The 17,158-nt window shown below is 54.9% G+C and overlaps 2 protein-coding genes across 2 annotated transcripts; one reads left to right on the top strand and one right to left on the bottom strand.

The window, feature by feature from the left end:
- Window positions 1–325: 325 nt before the first annotated feature.
- TNMD (tenomodulin) lies at window positions 326–8,366 on the top strand. Its single transcript, XM_035326085.1, has 7 exons — window positions 326–472; window positions 612–746; window positions 3,632–3,772; window positions 4,694–4,795; window positions 6,719–6,872; window positions 7,616–7,788; window positions 7,889–8,366. The coding sequence occupies exons 1-7, from the start codon at window positions 425–427 to the stop codon at window positions 8,096–8,098; spliced, it is 963 nt and encodes a 320-aa protein (XP_035181976.1). The 5' UTR covers window positions 326–424; the 3' UTR covers window positions 8,099–8,366.
- A 2,373-nt stretch (window positions 8,367–10,739) lies between these two features.
- TSPAN6 (tetraspanin 6) lies at window positions 10,740–16,872 on the bottom strand. The gene is made up of 8 exons (XM_035326020.1): window positions 16,684–16,872; window positions 16,385–16,573; window positions 16,231–16,305; window positions 15,423–15,521; window positions 14,739–14,894; window positions 13,948–14,031; window positions 11,993–12,093; window positions 10,740–11,550 (listed from the first exon to the last, which is right to left on the bottom strand). The coding sequence occupies exons 1-7, from the start codon at window positions 16,768–16,770 to the stop codon at window positions 12,025–12,027; spliced, it is 759 nt and encodes a 252-aa protein (XP_035181911.1). The 5' UTR covers window positions 16,771–16,872; the 3' UTR covers window positions 10,740–11,550; window positions 11,993–12,024.
- Between the last annotated feature and the right edge of the window lie 286 nt (window positions 16,873–17,158).

Genomic DNA, 17,158 nt, shown 5'->3' on the forward strand with positions numbered 1-17,158 from the left:
CAGGGAGCCCTCACACAGCCCAGGCACATCCTGCAGGTCGGTGCAGGGCTGGGAGCAGAAGCAGGAGCTTACAGGAAAAGCCCCGAAGCCCCAGCTGGGACCCCCGATGGGGCTCGTAGACACCACGCAGTGGAGGTGAGCGCGGCTGCACCTCCGAAACGGTGCAAACCGCTTGCACCCTGCAAGCTGCAGATGCCCCCTCTCGCCCACTCGTGTGCCCAGTTGCAGCCCGAGGAGCCAGGAGGGCCTCCAGTGTGGTGCAGGAGCTGGGGCAGGCAGCCTGCGGGGGAAAGCTGGCTGCAGCCGTCATCGGAGCCGCAGAAACCCAGCCTTCCCCCTGCATGTGCAGCCCAGAGCCTCTGTAACTCCACCTCGGAGCCGGCTCGTCCTCACGCCGCAGAGGGAGCAGCCAGCTGCGGAGATCATGGGAGGGACGTCGCGGCTCGGCCCCGAGGAGTGCCACTTTCTGGACGTAAGTTCACGGCATGCTTCACCGCGGGGCAGCTTGTGACCCGGTGTTGGTGAGCGTGATAAGTGTCTGATGTGCGTGTACTCGTCCCTCTGTGAATGGTTAGCAGCCCTCTGGAGATAGCTCTTTTGTAATTGATTAGGCAGAAGCATCCAAGACCCGAAAGAAGACCTGCACCAGGTACAAGATCTGCGGACTGCTCTTCAGCGTGCTGGTCATTTCTCTGATTCTCATATTTTTCGGTGTTAAATACCTCTGGAACCCAACACCCAGAAAAGTAAGTAGGACCTCTCAGGTCCAGCGTCTCAGAGCTCTGCTTTCCCCAGCTGTGGCTCTTCCCCTTCTCGCTTCACTTTTAACTACACCCTGAAATCCAGGCAAGTTTGCAGAATGGCTTTGCTTACACCATAAATATTTGTGGGAACTTTTTTAAATCCTTGTATTATTCATAACTAGCTTTTACTTTCTATGGGCTGGCTTTTTTCTCTGTCCCCACATTCCTTCCCTAGCTGACAATTAAAGGGTACGGGAGCTGCGCCATGAAGAGTTAAAGTTACTCTATTTCACCGGCAGCAAATTTTATGACAAGTAAGAAAATATTTTCCATTTCATTTCAATTATCTTGCCAGAAACCGGTGGAAAAGTCATTATACCACCGCATAAAGAGGAGAGAAAGCCAGGACGCAGTGGTGATTGATTGTCATGGATTATATTTCTTACTTTAATGTGTCTGCAATGTGAGGGGACGGTGAGACGGATTAGCTTTTGGAGAGGGAGCTCCTGCTAACTGGATTGTGCTCCTTTATTCCCCGCTCCCTACACGCACGCTGCTTGTTGTGCTCTGCATGCCCAGGGTTGGTCAGGAGGCCCTGGGGTGCACTCCACATTATTTTTTTGCTGACTCCCAAGAGCGGTGACATCCCCCAAACCCCCATGCGCATCCCCTTTCCCACAGCGGCATCTCCTCCCTCCTTGCTGCCCCGTGGGCCCTCAGGCGCCAGAAGCTTTGTCTTTTTATCAGCGAGAAGAACAGAACACCGAAAATCAAAGCAATAAAAGCCATATGTGTGGCCAGGCTCCTGCCAAGATGTTTATAAAGTCTCTACTGTTCCTCGAAAAGCACGGTGCGTGCCAGCCGGGGGGAGGCTGCTAACCCCAGGCCCGGCTCTCGCCCAGCCCCAGGCAGCAGCGGTGCGGGGGCGCTGGCCGGACATCAAGGGAATGACAGGGGTTAGGGCAGAGGAATGAGGCACAAGGAAACCCCAGGCCTGGCCAAACGCAGCATGGTTGAAGCCAGCGGGGACAGGGCTGTTGTTAGCAAGCGACGGAGGAGAGGGACCACCCAGGGCTCACAGATGGTCATTTACCCTTTCGAAACGAAGCCGTTTGAGGAGAATGTTTCTGGCCGCAAGGAGAGAATGCTCTTTCATCGAAATGACCATGGAGAGTAAGAGAAGTTTACATTCAGGCTCTGCCTGTGCTAGTTTGGCAAGGAAAGAGACGCTGGGGGGAGTCCTGCTCCCAGCAGCTGAAATGCCAGCCCTGGGCTCCCATGACTTTGCCAGTGACTCTGGAGAAGGACGGAGGGTTTTCATTGTCTCTGAAAGCTTTTCTGCACCAGCCCTGATGGGTGGGCAAGGGCAGGGGCAGGCAGGGCAGCGGTTCCACCAGCCGGCCCTTCTCCTGCCAGGAAATCAGGATGGGGAGGCTCAACATCACAAACCGAAGGGAATTGAACTCTTTAAAGAACAAAAAGCCCTTTGAGCTCCCTTCAAACATCTAAAGAAAGGAAAAAAAAAATCTTAAAGAATATTTCCTCCAATATTTCCTTGGCCTGGCACTGCCCTCTGCACGGCAGCATCCCCTTGGCAGCACTGCCACATGCGGAGGCGGTGAGCTTGCTAGGAAGGGGCTCGTCGTGTCCTCGCAGGGGGATGTATTTCAAGGACTGGCAAGCAAGAGTAATTTTTACGCCTATAAAACACCTCTCCGAGCAGCAGGGAGATAGCCAAGCCCAAATGGGTTAGTTGGCCACAGAGCTGGCACAAATAATTCTTTGTAAATGGAGAGGAACTTGAGAGTAAGGTGCGACCTGGGATCATACCCTCCTATAACTGATTTATGGCACTGTGTGCATTTTGTCAGTCAAAATGGGCAGCCTTCCAGCCATTTTAGGCTTTGAACTACTTCTTCCATACCATAAAATCTATTGACATATATATATCTTTATAAAAACCTCCTGCTGACTAACAAGAGATGCTCACGACTGCCAAGGAACATATCATTCTTCAAATTTTTACCAGGGGCAAAGGTACCCTGGTAGTTACTGCATTGCACAGCTGGGTCCTGCACCAAGGCTTCTTCCAGCAGTTGCAAAATGGGGGATGCTGACCCTGAAAAGGGTTTTGCACAGGCCCTTTGCTTCTGCATGCCACTATTCGATTCAGGAAAGGAGACTCTCCTAAGCCCGCCAGCTCTCGCTGTGCCAGCAGGATCATTTCTGTACTTCAGACAGCATCTGCCACTACTCATCCTTTAAGGGTCAGGCATCCGCAGAGATAGGAGGGCTGCCGGGCTTGCTGAGCATGGTAAGCACCTACGAGGAGCTGCTCCCTGCAGCTCCTGGTGGGGACGAGCACGCTGGGAAGCAGGCTGGTACGCCCTGCAGCTCTTCAGCAGCCCTCAAGGAAGGCTTTGATCCGCAGGTGATCCCCAGCCTCCTTGAGGCAGAGGGAAGCGCTTCCCAGGGAAAGCAGAGGGCACAGAGCAAGAGCCACAAGACAGGGGTGAGGCAATGGAGCACGCAAGCCAGGGGCACAATGATGGAGTAAGTGAGCAGGGGACAGGGGAAGGCAAAGTCCCTTGGTCAGGGCTTCAGTCCAGCCTGGGTTGTAAATGGGTGTGGGATCAGCACCTCCTTCTAGCCTCATGTCTGCCCACTTCTATTCAGGTGCCCCAATGGCCAAGCGTAGGTCTGGGTGTTCAAGCTGCAGCCACACACACCTGGCCCCATCCTGCCCTTCTTCCCTGGGAGCTGCCTCTCCTTGCAATATCCAGAAAATTGTGCTGGCTCCCTGCACATGCCACGGCAGGGGAGCAAGGGCACGGAGAAGACTGCCCGTGGCAGTGGGGGTTCAGCCGGCGCGTTTTTTTCCCTCACAGGTCTATGATGTGGAGCACACCTTCTTCAGCCACGGTGAGAAGAAGAAGATTGTGATGGAGATTGACCCACTGGCCAGGACGGAGACCTTCAGGACTGGGAATGGCAGTGAGGAAATCCTGGAGATTCACGACTTCAAGAACGTGAGTGCAGCAGCCTTTGTGGTAGGAGCCCTGCCAAGACCCTGTCCCCTTGCTAGAGAGCCCTTGGGGATGCTCAGTGGGACTTGCCCTGGCACCCCGCCAGGAGAGGACCCAGCTGGGGCCACACTGGAGTTTAAAATGCAACGTGCTTAATAGCCCAGCTGCAAGAGGATTGACAGGATCCCTTAGGATGCTGCGGTGTCACTGGAGCAAGCCCCAGGATGGTTTTGTTCTGCGTCAGGGAGAGCAATTCCTATCTGCAGGCTGTCTGGGCACCTTCTCAAAGGAAAGGAGATGTGTGCCTACCTAAGCTTTCACAAGTATTTAATAGCAGCGTGGTTCAGTTCCAGTGAAATACATTTTAAAAGCAAGACCTAGTTATTGGATTTACCATTGCAAAGGAATGCAATCATCATAAATCTGTCCAAATCCAGTACATTTGTCTGTCTGGAGAGCATTAAAACATTGTGACAATGTTGTAGGCTCTCTGAAACCTAATTAAAATTTGTAGGGAAATACCCTGTGCAGTGACATATGGCAAAATTTTCATCTAATAGCCTAGCAAGAACTGAGGGCTGAATGTTCATATAACCATAATGGTCAAACACTATTCTGCATATTTTTATTTATGTAACCAGAGCTCGTGATAGTAATACGGAGAAGGGGAGCAAAGTAGAATTTTATGACTATCCGCCTGAAAATATTTGTAAAAAGCCCAATTCTCTCAAACCATAAAATGCAATATCCCTTAGGAGAACCTGTTAGTACATCTTAGCTCTGCTGCTGAACAGAGTTTGCACAAAAACATCAACAGGAAAAATATGACTAAACTTTGATCCAGCTGCACTCCCTGTAGGATCCTGTTATTTATCCTCCTGCTTTGCAATGACTGCTTGCCTGCTCTTTGTTTTGATGCTGCAGGGAATAACTGGCATCTTCTTTGTGGGGCTTCAAAAATGCTTCATCAAAACTCAGACAAAAGTCATACCTGAGACCACAGAGGCCAAGATCCCTGAACTCGAGGTACGTGAACAGAACAGCACACAGAGCTGCGAGGCACCCCGGCAAGGCCAGCGCTCCCCCTGCAGCCCCATCCGCGCCAGCCTGCCTGGAGAATCCGCAATAAAGAAATAACGAGCTGTGATCGCTTCATAAAATTATCTTATTTCAGAGGATTGCTTCTGAAAACAACAAGTCGAAAGAAACGGGATTAGGCAGCCAACAGACAAAAACCTCTCAGCACAATACTGAAGATCAAGAACAATAATCCTGTTGTAGTCAAAAGGTCGCAAGACAGCTCAGGATTAGCAGACACCAAAAAGTCAATCAAATTGTTTTCTCCGAGAGCTGAGCCTCCTGTTCTCGAGCAGAATGAGGCAGAAGTAATGAATTTAAAAGAGCAGCCACACTGAAGAAATGCAATTTGGGAAAGCGCTTCGCCACTTGCATACAGCCCGGCAGAGCGCTGCCACCACCGTGCTTGCAGAAAGCCCTTCTGCGTCAGGGTGAGCCCCAGCCCTGCTGCAGCAAGGTGCACGCTTTGTGTGTGGCACAGAAAAAGTGTTTAACTCCATATTTTAGACCCCCTCTGCCAGTGAAGGCTGGTGTGCTGGCTCGCTCTCCGGTGCGTGGGGCAGGACCTGTGCGTGTCCCCTCACCGAGGCTGTGGCCGTGGCACAGCCCTGCCTGCCTGCTCCCAGGACGAAGGCCGATGCCTTTCCCCCTCCCCAGGAAGCCACTGCACATGAAATGCCAGCAGAATGTGTGTTCAAAATCAAGTGCGTGCAGAAACATTTCCCTGAATCATGACCCAAATTCCGAGACACAGATTCTTTGATTATGCCGTAAGAAGCTAATAGATCTTTTCTGCTACCGTCATAAAACGGATATGACTTTTCAATCTTTAGCAGAGCATTGCCCCAGGTAGAGAGCTGAAATGTAAAACCCAGTGAGATAAATGTAGATTTAGAAGTTCCATTTCTTCCGGGGAGCCTGGCTGCCTTTGGAGAAATTGGGAAGCACATGTTCAGTATCTTCAGCAGCAATCTCTGCTCTCTTCCCTCCCCTGCATCTCTGCAGTTTTGAGGAGGAAGCACAAAAGGAGGCAAAATCCTCCACATGAATTGGGGGGAAAAAACAGCGCTGGAGCCCCAGCACCACCAGCTCCTTCAGGCCACCTTGCCAACGGGACGGATTTCAGCAAAAATGCTGAAAACGACTCGGAATCGGTCAGGTGTTGCTGGCTCTTGACTAAGACTTCCCAAAGCCATGAAAATTCTATAAAAGAGAAATGCAGTTCCAGACACCTTCTGGGGAGAAAATGCAATTTGCCAGCTTGCTCTATGGGCTACCGCCACCAACATCCACCGCGTTGCTTTGGCAGATAGCTCAGCGCAGACCCATCCAATACTCTTTATATATCTCCCTCCCTAAGTGCCTGCCAAAGCACACCATGGAATAATGCACTGGCAGAGACATGTGGTATAAATTACAGAATATGGCCATGCAAAGAATTTTTGTGAGGAATAAATTAAAGTGTTCGATCACAAAATCAGTAGCAGAAGGAGAGACAAATTAAGTAGTAAGAGCAAAGCAGAGAGATGTTTTAATCTTTGGTTTTAAATGAGCTGGGGAGCTACAGAAGGCTGTTCCAGATGGTGGGGACTGCAAAGGAGAAGGCTTCTGCAGCACAGTGAATGGAGCGAGGGGAGAGCAGGGCGGTGCTGGCCAAGTGTGGGCAGCAGGACAAGGCCCATGGCAGGGCCCCTCCACAGGGACCAGCAGGTATTGCACACCCACCCGGTGAGCACCCTGACATAGGGGCTGAGGCAGACAAACTAGCTGCTTGGAGGGGAGGGCTGCACTGGGGAATGGAGGAGAAGAGGGGCACAGCAGTGCAGAGAGGGGGTCTCACCACACCGGGGTGAAATCTCACTCTTCTTGCAGGGAGAAGAAATCACCACCACCTACTTTGAACAGTCCATGGTCTGGGTGCCTGGTGAAAAGCCCATTCAGAACAAGGAATTCCTGAAGAGCTCCAAGATTTTTGACATTTGCAGAAATGTGACCATCTACTGGATCCACCCAACACCGATAGCAGGTACAAGGAGCCGTCTCCCTGAAGTGCCCCACAGGTGCCTCAGGACCCCCCCGTGTCCCCTTTGTCCCTGTCCCTGCTGCAACATGGTGGGAACCCATTCGCTGTAAATCCCAGACATGAGCTCAGTGCTTGCCACGACCATGAGAGAACATGTCCAATGTATGAATAGTGTGGGCTGACATTTCTCTCTGAAAAGAGTTTGTCTCTATCGGCTCCCCACCGCCCTGCATTTGCAGAGTGGCCACCCTCCTCGTAACGAGGCAGAAAACCCCTTTGTACCTGCAAGGAAGGCAGCACTGCTGGAAACTGGGATGCCTAAATTCTTGTCAGCACATGAACATCAGAGCAGGAGCAGACATCTGCATCTCAATCACACAATGGGGTTGCCACCTCCAGCTGCTCACCACACATCCCTTGCAGAGGCTGTGGCCTCTGAGATCCACCACTGTAATTATTCGCTCTTTCTAACCTGTTTCTATCAGAACGAGCTAGTTTAAAACCCCTACCAAGAAAACTCTGCTCAGCAGCTGCAGAGGCACATCACCCTGGCCTGTGCGGGTCCCAGCCAGCTCATAAGAGCAGGAGGCAACGGAATTAGATTTGGTTTGCTGGTGGAGTCGTTCAGGTCATGGTACTTTCTTCCTCTTCTTGTGGTACTAGATTTTGGCAGAGATGTTAAAGCCTGCTGTCATTGTCCCCCTGCTCCCTGACTATTGACAACTGCACTTGAGCTCTTCCCATAGCTCCTGAGCTGGCCGACCTTGAAGGGGCAGAAGAAGAAGACCCTGAACTGCTCGTGGACAACCAGAGCTGGCTGGACAGCGGAGGTGAGCAGAAGGTGGAGAAGGGCGCACAGCCAGGACCCAAGCGCCGGGCACGGCAGCTCACCGAGGAGGACCTGCCCGTCAACGACTACGTGAGTGTGGGGAAATGTGTGTTGGGGTCCGTACTCCTGTCCGTACTCCTGGGGTGCCCACGGGCACCCTGGCCACCCTGATGTTGGCTTTTCCCGGCAGACGGAGAATGGGCTGGAGTTCCACCCCCTGTGGGACGAGCGAGGCTACTGCTGCGCCCAGTGCCGCCGCGCCAACCGCTACTGCCGGCGGGTTTGCGAGCCCCTCCTGGGCTACTACCCCTACCCCTACTGCTACCAGGGTGGGAGGGTGATCTGCCGGATCATCATGCCCTGCAACTGGTGGATCGCGCGCATGCTGGGCAGGGTGTAGCACCCAGAGCCCGCTTGCCTCCCCGCGAGCCACCCCGCTGCGCCCTGATGTAGTTGGCATGCAGTTGGGCACATGCTCAAGTACCACAAGCATGTGAGCCACCGGCCACTGGCCATAGCACCCTCTCCAAGCAGCCAGCCTGTCCCCCTGCATCCTGTGCAGCTCCCGAGGGGCGGGAAAGGCTGCGCTGGAGCATGTTGTCGCCACGCTGAGTGGCAAGAGGCAAACAATAAATGTCTTGTATGAGCGATTGCAGAGAAAATGGAAAGTCGTTTAGTCTCAGTCTGTGGTGCTTAATGGGTCTGAGAAATGATCTAATTGCTCGGCTCCCTCGTCACGAGCATCTGTAACTCAGGTACTGGGACTGCCAGTGCTAGCCTTGCTGGGAACGTGCTGAGGGCCCTGACGTGCTCTTGGCAGTGCCGGCAGCTGTTCGGCACACACTGACCCTCGGCTCTGGTGTGCTGGGGTGTCTGGCAGTCACTGGTGAGAGCTCCCAGGTGCCACCAGCCCTCAGGGAGCACTGGGCAGTGTAGCAGGGCAGACAGACCCCCCTGCACACAGCACCGAAAACAGAGCCAGCAAGAAAATGGCCAAAGCTGGAGGAAGCCAAGTGCCATCAGCTGTCCCCCAGCCCTGCAACCAACAAACAGGCAAAACCCAAGCTGCAGGAGGCAAAAAATAGTCCTTGAAACTGCTGCTGCACTCACCAGGACACTCAGCCTTCATGGCCAAAATCCCTAACTTTGTTCTGATATAAGCCACCCAAACACTTGCTCCAGCAAAGGAGGATGTGCACCAGTGAGCAGGAGGTGCCAAGCGCTCAGCCTGGGTGCTGCTACAGGCTGTTGCAGCCCACCAGGGTCCTTTGTCCCTGCCCGTCCCCAGTCCTGTGCTCTGCTCCCCATCATGGGGCTGGCCAGGAGCCTGCCACTTAGCCAGCCTCAGGCAAACACACACCTCAGGAGTGAATTTAGTTCCTTCCCTTTGTGTATCAGCAAGGCTGTTAATAGGCTTAGACAAATAACAAGAAAATATCCTCAGGTCCTTTGGCAGCTTGGCTCAGCTCCCCAGAGCCCTTTGCCTTTTTAGCCAAAACGTGTCCAAGGACCTAGGTTGCCCTCAAGACACAGGCCTGATGCACAGGCCAGCCCCACAAATCCCCCCAAAGCCTTCCTGTGGCTCACGGCCCCATGCCTGAGCCACATCCTGAGTTTTCTCTCCTCCCTGGGAGCTGACTGCTGCCAAGTGCCTCTGACGTCCTGTATCCGTCACCGGTCAAAACCTTCCCTGTGCCACCGAGGGAACACACGCTGCATCCGCCCCGCTCATCGGGAGCATGTGTCCTCTGTGTGGGGCAGGGCACGGAGCTCCCTGTGGGATTTCTGATCCTAAGAGGAGCGCAGGTCACAGAAACGCCTGGGTGGACAGAAGCAAGCTGAGCTGCCTGCTCAGCCGTGCGTGCAGGAGGTGCAGCAGGGCTCCCTGCACAGCCATCCCCAGGGACAGCCAGGCATTTGTGACAAGTCCCCCTGAGTGGGGATGTCTCTATTAAAGGCATTTCTACAGCCCAGCAGCATGAGCAGTGTTTCACACGCACGTCCATGCTTACATGCATGCCCAGGCAGGTAAAGCCCCAGCAGGGTAAAGGCAGCTCTGCCGAGCCAGGCACCAAAGCCAGCTAGAAAGGGTTCATTCTGGGTTTGCTTGCCTCTGTGTATCCAAATACAGCCCTGCTTCTCACATGTCCCTGCCCAGACTCCATCCATCCATTAACTGCATTCAGCCAGTCTCTCCACTGCTGTTCCCATGCTCTGACGCACTCTGCCTCGCCTTCCAAATCAGCGAGGCTCTCAGCAGCCAGCCAGGTGCTGGCACCAGCCTGATTTATTCAGTGAGGTTAAACGAGACACAAGCATTTAAGGGTGTTCCCCTTCGGCTTCCTCCGTCAGCGGTGAAGCTGCCCCATGCCTGCTCTGCTGCTGCACCACGGGGTGCTGGGGCACCTCACTCCGCTCAGGAGCAGCTCTTGCCTGTGGGCTGGCAAATGCAAAGTGCTGCCACTCATACCCATGGCTTTGTCCCACAGCCCTTGCAGGTTCGGTGCCTAAGAATCAAAAACACTCCAAATTCCATGAAAGGGGAGCTTTTCTGCACCACCTCGTAGCGTTGTGCTCAGGGCAGCGGTGCCTGGCTCAGCAAGGCAGACACTCACTAATGAAACTGTGCAGGGAATAGCGGTACCAAGCTAACACAAAGCTTCCATCCATGTTTCTCCTGGCTCTGTGGTGCTGCAGCACACTTTGCTCTGAGCACAGGACAGTGGAGGATGGACACGCTTGCACGAGAGCTGAACTCTGGCCTCTGCATTCCTCCACCCAGCTCCTAGACCGGGATGCTTAAGGCCTTTTGCTACGGCAGAGTTGCCCAACAGTTTTTATGAGGAAAATTCAATTACAAAAGTTATTTGTAAGCCCAAGTGCACCAGTGAGCACTTGAGAAACATGAGCTGCAATGGCCCAGAGCTTACCGTCTGGCCTGGGGTCAGCAGATTACCTTGCAGCTGGGTTTTTGCTGCTGCTTGCAAGGACTTGAGCAGAAGAATTTCCAGGAGACTAAATGAAAAGGCAGGGCAGTTTCATAGAGTAAAATATCTTAATATTTATTGTGTCTAAGGACAAGAGTTCTACTCAATACACAAAATGAGTTAAAGCAGCATATAATACTGACAATCAAGTCACAGCTGACTCGGTGCAAGGACACCTACCAAGGTAAAGGCACCAGGAGCTACATCACCAAACCTCGCTACAGCTTACAAAGAATCGCTACAGCCCGTACTTAAAAAAGTACAACTCTAAAAAAGTATATAAAACCGGGGAGGAGAGAGAGCTTGGCAATAAGCCGAGACCTTGCTGAGCAAAGAGCTGCAGCAGGCAGGGCAGTGCTGAAATGGGGCAACAGCCCCATCTGAAGAGGAAACGTGTCCAGCGAGTGAGCCTGAATGGTGAGGGGATGCCGAGGGCTGAAAACAGAGGTCAGAGATAAGAGAAAGCGCTGCTTTCCCGAGGGAGGCACTAGGTGAGAGCAGCTCCTGCCCGGGAGCATCCCATCCCACATGGCTGCCTCGCATGGCAGCCAGCAAGGGCTGCAGATGAACGACGGCAGCGGCTGCTCCAGCACAGCGCTTCAGCTTGCAGCTGAGGGAAGAGCCCAGAGCCTGGAGGAACGCAGTTACTACAACCACCTCGGCTACGCTAATTATCCCACTCCATGGTACAGCAGAGTAGTGTTATGACAAGTCCCTGAGCGCAGCAGAACAGCTGTTGCACTCGTTTCTATGAGCTAGTTGAGAAGAGGATCAGTCAATTCAAAGCAAGACTTCACGAAGCAGCGCCCAGACGAACACTGGAGGCGGTGTGGTCTTCCCCAACACAGAGAGCACGAGGAATACCCTGCCGTTCAGAAGACAGTGTTAACAAACATGGCATCTGGAGGCCCAGATTTATACACAGCACAGGATGACCCAGCAGACAGGGCTTCGCAGGTGCCCTCTTGCACAGCTCAGCAGGCAGTGGCATGCCACAGGTGACAGTGGCAGTAGCCAAGGACTACCTGCTCCACAGCTCAGGGGGGAGGCCCAGGGTTAATGGGACAAGAGTAGATAAATCAAGCATCAAGCAGCATTAGCAGGACCATGAGAGACCTGCCTCCGCTGTCCTTGATCTGGAAGCAGTCACTTCCCCCTCACTTCCACCCCATCCATCGCCACAGGGGCACCCACACTGCCCACCTGCTGTTACAGGAGCAGCACACGCAGCCAGGAGAGGCTCGCAGCAGAGCAGTGCCTGACCTGACACAGGCACACCCATGGCTCATGTCACAGGACAGACTTACCTTGGTCACAGCCACAGCATGCCGGGGTCCAGCTACACCATCTCATACTGATTGTTTGTGATGTACTGGGACAGGCAGCAGGCGAGAATGATGCCAACCAACTGGAAAAAGAGAAAAGACACACTAGAGGTGGCCCAAAACAGGACGTGGGTGTTTTTTTAGGGGGAAAGCCTGAAAAATTGCTCCAGAACATCAGGCACTCCCATCTCAGTTTTATAACATGCATAGATTTACAAACCACAAAGGGGATTTACAAACCACAACATGGGCTGCTGCGCCCCGCTGCAGAGAGAGAGAGACTGAAGCAGAGGATCCTGGCAGGCATATGCCGAGCAAGCTCATTGCAAGCAACACTCCATATCCCATCCTGTTACATTTTGCTTTACGAAGCATCTACTGCTATACAGTAATTTCAGAGATTACACAGATATCAGGAGCGTCACAGCCAATTACACATCCACCGGAGAACAGCAACCACCTCTCCCTGTTGCAAGGACAGCGGGGAAGCAAGGTTTCTGTTTCCCACCAACAACACACGGAGGACATGCTGCTGTTATCGCAACGTGGCCTCCCAGCCCCGGTACAGACATTCAGGGCTGGATCCTGCAGGAGTTTGACCTACACAAGCCAAGTTCAAGGCACATTTACATGATTGGCCCCTGCTGGCTGCACGACAGCAAACACTTGCTGAACGAGTGATAAAAACCAGGAAATGGCTACAATTCCCCAGCCCAGCATTAGCTGAGATAATTGTGCGGCCAGAGACAGGGGAAGCAGGCAGCTCACCATTTGCGTGTCAGTCACGTCTCAGCCACCCCATGCGGAGCCTGGTGAGCAAAGCACAGCTCACATCACTGCGGGAGGAGCACAGAGACCGGTCCCAGCTTCCAGACACAGCTCAAAGCATTTGCTAGCACAGACTGCAGCCAGAGCCCCACTGTCTGTGGCCTCTCCCACATTTACTGTTTCTGTTACAGGAAAGGCAGGGTAACATGCTTGTTCTGACAATAGTATCTTGGTGAGGTTCTGCACCCTCTTCTGGTGCTGTTACCTGTTGGTCCTGTGCTTCAGAGGTCACACCACGGCTGCTGGGTGCTGGACCAAGTAAAGAGCGAATTCACTTCCAAAGTGAGGGCCTGCCACGCTTGCTCAGCAAGTGCCTAACACCTAGAGCCGAGCAAGTTTCCAGAAGCCAGCTAAATAAGGGCCAGTTGTACACCCTGCAGCTCCTGCTGCGACACATCGGATCTGGATTTCCCAAGCGCTCAGCCCTATTGTGCACAGCTCCTTGGGAAACACAGGCTACAGCATTCACCGTGCACAAAGCCCAGTTTAGCCAGGAACTCAGGGGCAGAGGCCTCTCGTTTCCTGCTGGGATAAAGCCTGTCAGATTACAGGACACTAAGCACATTGTTGCCCGAAGCACATGCAGGAAGTGTCCTACAGCAGAAAGTAAACTGAAGGTTGAGGAGCCAGAGGGGGAGGAAGCAATTGCAGGTTGAGGTGGTGTGTGGAGTGTGAGGTCGTCCTCGTCAGGGCCAACAGCACAAGGGATACCACAGGCATGCTCTGAGGGACCTGGCTGCACAGAAGTGAGCCCACATTGATTCCCTGATAAAAGAAGGGGCACTAAGTAGCGCCCTCCCAACAGCAAATGCAGGGACTTTACCCAGGGCAGCACAGGCTTTGTTTTTTCTTAAAGTCAACTGTTGCAGAAAGGAGCTCTTCCCAAATAACCTGGTATCAGGGAAACAGAGCTGGTGCTTCAGCCTTGGGTTTAAGAAACAGGAGGGCGAGGTTAAACACTGAATAGCTGCATAAAAGCTGTTCCTCTCTGGCTGAGACAGGTTGTGCCTTTTGTACACATACATATCCTGCACAGAAATTGAATGCCTCTGGAGACATGCTAGCCTCACTCTGCACTGCTCCCGTGCCAGGCAGCAGGGGAGATTTACCTGGAAGCACGCGATGCCAAAGGAGATTCCAGCCACAACACTCATTTTTGACTCCATAGTTGATGTTACCAGGAAAAAACAACCCTGCAGGGGAGGGAGAGCAAGCATGTGGGTCCACTGCTTTCCTTCCCCCAAGCACCAACCTGCCTCTCCCCAGAGCACGTGCAGCTCCAGGGGAAGACGCTCTGGTGCAGGAGGCTGAGGTCCCAGGCTCCCCACTGGCCCGCCGCCCTCCTGCCTAGCTGGAGCAAAACCACCCAGATCCACGCGGCGCAATCGGCATCCAGCCCAGCGCTATCAAAGGCAACACCGCCCTTGGTTTTCCTCAGTGTGAGCATTGGGTTAAACAAAGTGACTCAGCAGAGGACCGTCCTCTGCATAACCCTCTCGCACACATCACCGGTGATCCCCGTGGGATGAAGTCACCTGTGCTCACCACAGAGCAGGACTTTGCACAGCAGCTGAGAGACGTCAGCGCCCTGGAACAAACTTGACCAGGAAGTTACCTCCTAATTTTCCCCCTTCTCCAAAAAGCACAGCCCCAATTGTATATACTGGGGGCAGGCTGGTCCCTGACCCTCAGGGAAGGAGCAGGGGGGACTTCAGACAGCAGCAGAGGCTCGTTCTCACATATTTTCCCCCTACACCCATCCCAGAGGAATCCCTGAGCCACAGGGCGCTTGCATCTAGAAAGCAGCTCTCCCTTCAAGCGAAGGCCAAACCCTTCCGTATTTAACTAGCTCTCCCTTCCCCACCTCCAGGACTTGCAGGGGATTTTGAGCTTAACTTACATCCACAAACACTTTCAGCTTGGCTTTACTTGGATCTCTCAGATCCTCTGCTGAGCAGTCGTCCTGGCTCTTGCAGCAGCTCCGAGGGATTCCCCTCTGGGCGAAGTAATCGGTCTTCTCCCAGTCTGAGTAGTTCTGCACCCCACAGCAGTGCAGCTGGAGGGGAAAGCAAGTTTGGGGAGTATGGTCATGCCAGCGTACCGATCCCCCAGCCCTACAGGCACTCTTGCAGCTCCTGTGCCTTTACCATTCTGTATCCCAGCTCCCATCTAGGAACTACCCGTGACCTCATGCTCATCCCTTCCCTAAAATGGCTTTCCTCCCAGACTCAGCAGCCTTGCGACCCTCACCAGGATGCCCTAACCTTACAGACGGGCTGCCTGTGCTCTGCACATGGCCAGCACTCAGTATGCCCTCCAGAGACCTTCCCAGCAGCTCTCACCAGCCCTAACTCAGAACAGATGCTTTCCACGGGCACCCACTTATCCCTCCTGCAGGCAGCCCTGCTGTGCAAGGATACAGCAAGAGGGCCCCAGACGCTCCACCTCACGTCCCGTGGTGCAAAACTAGCACTGCGATGGAGAGGAACACCCAGCTGGGAACACCCAGGGTCTCAGAGGATGCAGATGGGTGACACGTGCACACCTGCCCACCAGGAACCAGAAGGCAGACAGGGACACTCACAGTTCTCTGGATGGTGTCGACCGCCTCGCTGTGCTGATCTGCTGTCACATTGTAGTTCTTCAAGGCCAGGTTGAGGTTGCTCTCAAAGTTTGTCTTGATCTGCAAGAGAGAGGTCTCGGCAGCTGCAGCAGGAACACAGTGCTGCGGTGCTGTCCCCCTCCTGCGCACTCATGTGCTTTGGGAACTGCAGCTCCCAGAGCCACAGCCCCAAAACGCCATGGCCCCACGTTAGTCACCTCTTGGCGACGGCAGGAATGACTCTGGCCACAGCCTGTGGACATTCCCCAGGAACCCAGGCAATTAAACCCTCTAATAAAAGGCAGGCTTGTATCCCTGCGGTGGTGGGGATGCTGCATGTCCTAACAAGGACCTACGCAGCACCAACTCCCCCTACTAGCAGGTTGCTCCACAGCATGAAAACGCTCAAAGGAGCTTTACTTACAGAAAGCAAGCAAAATGACATTTTCAGAAGACAGACTGAAGGCAGAAGTTAAAGTCCAGGGCCATGCTGCCTGTGCTGTCAGAGGCAGCGTGCTGCGCCAGGTGGAGTGAGGAAGGCTGCCTCCAGCAGATGCAGCCCCTGCCCTCAGGGAGCTGGACACTCAGCCTGGGCCTTATGGGGACCTCACAGGGGTCAGGCTGCTCATCCAGGCACGCTGACCCCATGTGTAACCAGGCAGGGCCTCCATCCCTGTGGGCGGTGTGTGGCTGTGCCCCACGGGGTCAGCCCAGCCTGAGGCACCCCGGGGACCTGACCCATTGGCACCAGGGGTGCACGGCAGGGAGAGAGCGGCCGCCCCTGACTCACCTCGTGCCTGAAGACAAAGCCAACGACGGCAGCCACCAGGACGATGAGGAAGATGAGGGACAGGAGCATGGCGTACTGCGGGCGGGAGGAGCGGGCTGGGACGGGCGCCCAGACAGGACGCGGTCCCCCCCCGCCCCCCCCCTCGGGCACCTACCAGCTTGAGCATCCAGGTGCTGCCGCGGCAGGTGGCGAAGCAGCCGAAGGTGCCCAGCAGGACCACGACGACGCCGGCGCCCACCAGGACGAAGGGCACGTTGGTGGCCTTCTCGTCCAGCAGGGAGAAGTAGACGGCCAGGCTCACCCTGCCCCAGACGCCCACGGCCAGCAGCACGATGCCGGACACCTAGGGAAGGGGGGAAGCCGCCGCGGTCGGCGCCTGTCGCGACAGGACAGCGCGGCCGCGACTTGCCTGCGGGCTCGGGCGGGGCGGGGCGGCCCCGTCCCGGCGCTCACCCAGAAGACGAAGGTGTAGGTGAGCAGCACGCTCTTCAGGCAAGTGATCACCGGCTTCGTCTGCAGCCGCCGCGACGGAGACGCCATGGCCGGGCCGGGCCGAGCCGCGTCCTGCCCGCCGAGCCCCGCCGAGCTCAGCCCCGCCCCGAGCCCGCCCCGTCGGGGAGGCCGCGGCCCGCCCCGAGCCGCCGGCCGCTGCCGAAGACGCCCGGGCGGGGCCGAAGGTTCCCGAGGGCTCACGGAAACGGCCGGACGAGCCCGAAGGCGGGCCCCGCCGGAGCGGCCCGGCGGTGGGGGGGGTGTGGGTCCACGGGCGGGGGCCGGGGCAGGAGCCGCGATCGCAGCCCGACCCCCGTGCAGCTGTCCCCGGCCCCGCTGCCGCGCTCCCCACACGCTGCCCCCGGAGCCCCGGCGGCAGCTGGAGCACCAGCGATCCCTGCTCGGCACGGCCGTGGTATTAGCGCGCTGGCCACGT

The sequence above is a fragment of the Oxyura jamaicensis genome, chromosome 4 (assembly GCF_011077185.1).
Source record: "Oxyura jamaicensis isolate SHBP4307 breed ruddy duck chromosome 4, BPBGC_Ojam_1.0, whole genome shotgun sequence".
Lineage (NCBI taxonomy): Eukaryota > Metazoa > Chordata > Aves > Anseriformes > Anatidae > Oxyura > Oxyura jamaicensis.

What these genes read in the sequence shown, in the direction of transcription:
- TNMD (XM_035326085.1), top strand. Translation starts at nt 425, where the DNA reads ATGGGAGGGACGTCGCGGCTCGGCCCCGAGGAGTGCCACTTTCTGGAC. An exon ending in GGAACCCAACACCCAGAAAA is followed by an intron (nt 747 to 3,631) that starts GTAAGTAGGACC and finishes TTTCCCTCACAG; the next exon opens with GTCTATGATGTGGAGCACAC. An exon ending in AGATTCACGACTTCAAGAAC is followed by an intron (nt 3,773 to 4,693) that starts GTGAGTGCAGCA and finishes TTGATGCTGCAG; the next exon opens with GGAATAACTGGCATCTTCTT.
- TSPAN6 (XM_035326020.1), bottom strand. Translation starts at nt 16,770, where the DNA reads ATGGCGTCTCCGTCGCGGCGGCTGCAGACGAAGCCGGTGATCACTTGC. An exon ending in GCTTTGTCTTCAGGCACGAG is followed by an intron (nt 15,522 to 16,230) that starts GTGAGTCAGGGG and finishes TCTCTCTTGCAG; the next exon opens with ATCAAGACAAACTTTGAGAG. An exon ending in TCGACACCATCCAGAGAACT is followed by an intron (nt 14,895 to 15,422) that starts GTGAGTGTCCCT and finishes TTTCCCCTCCAG; the next exon opens with CTGCACTGCTGTGGGGTGCA.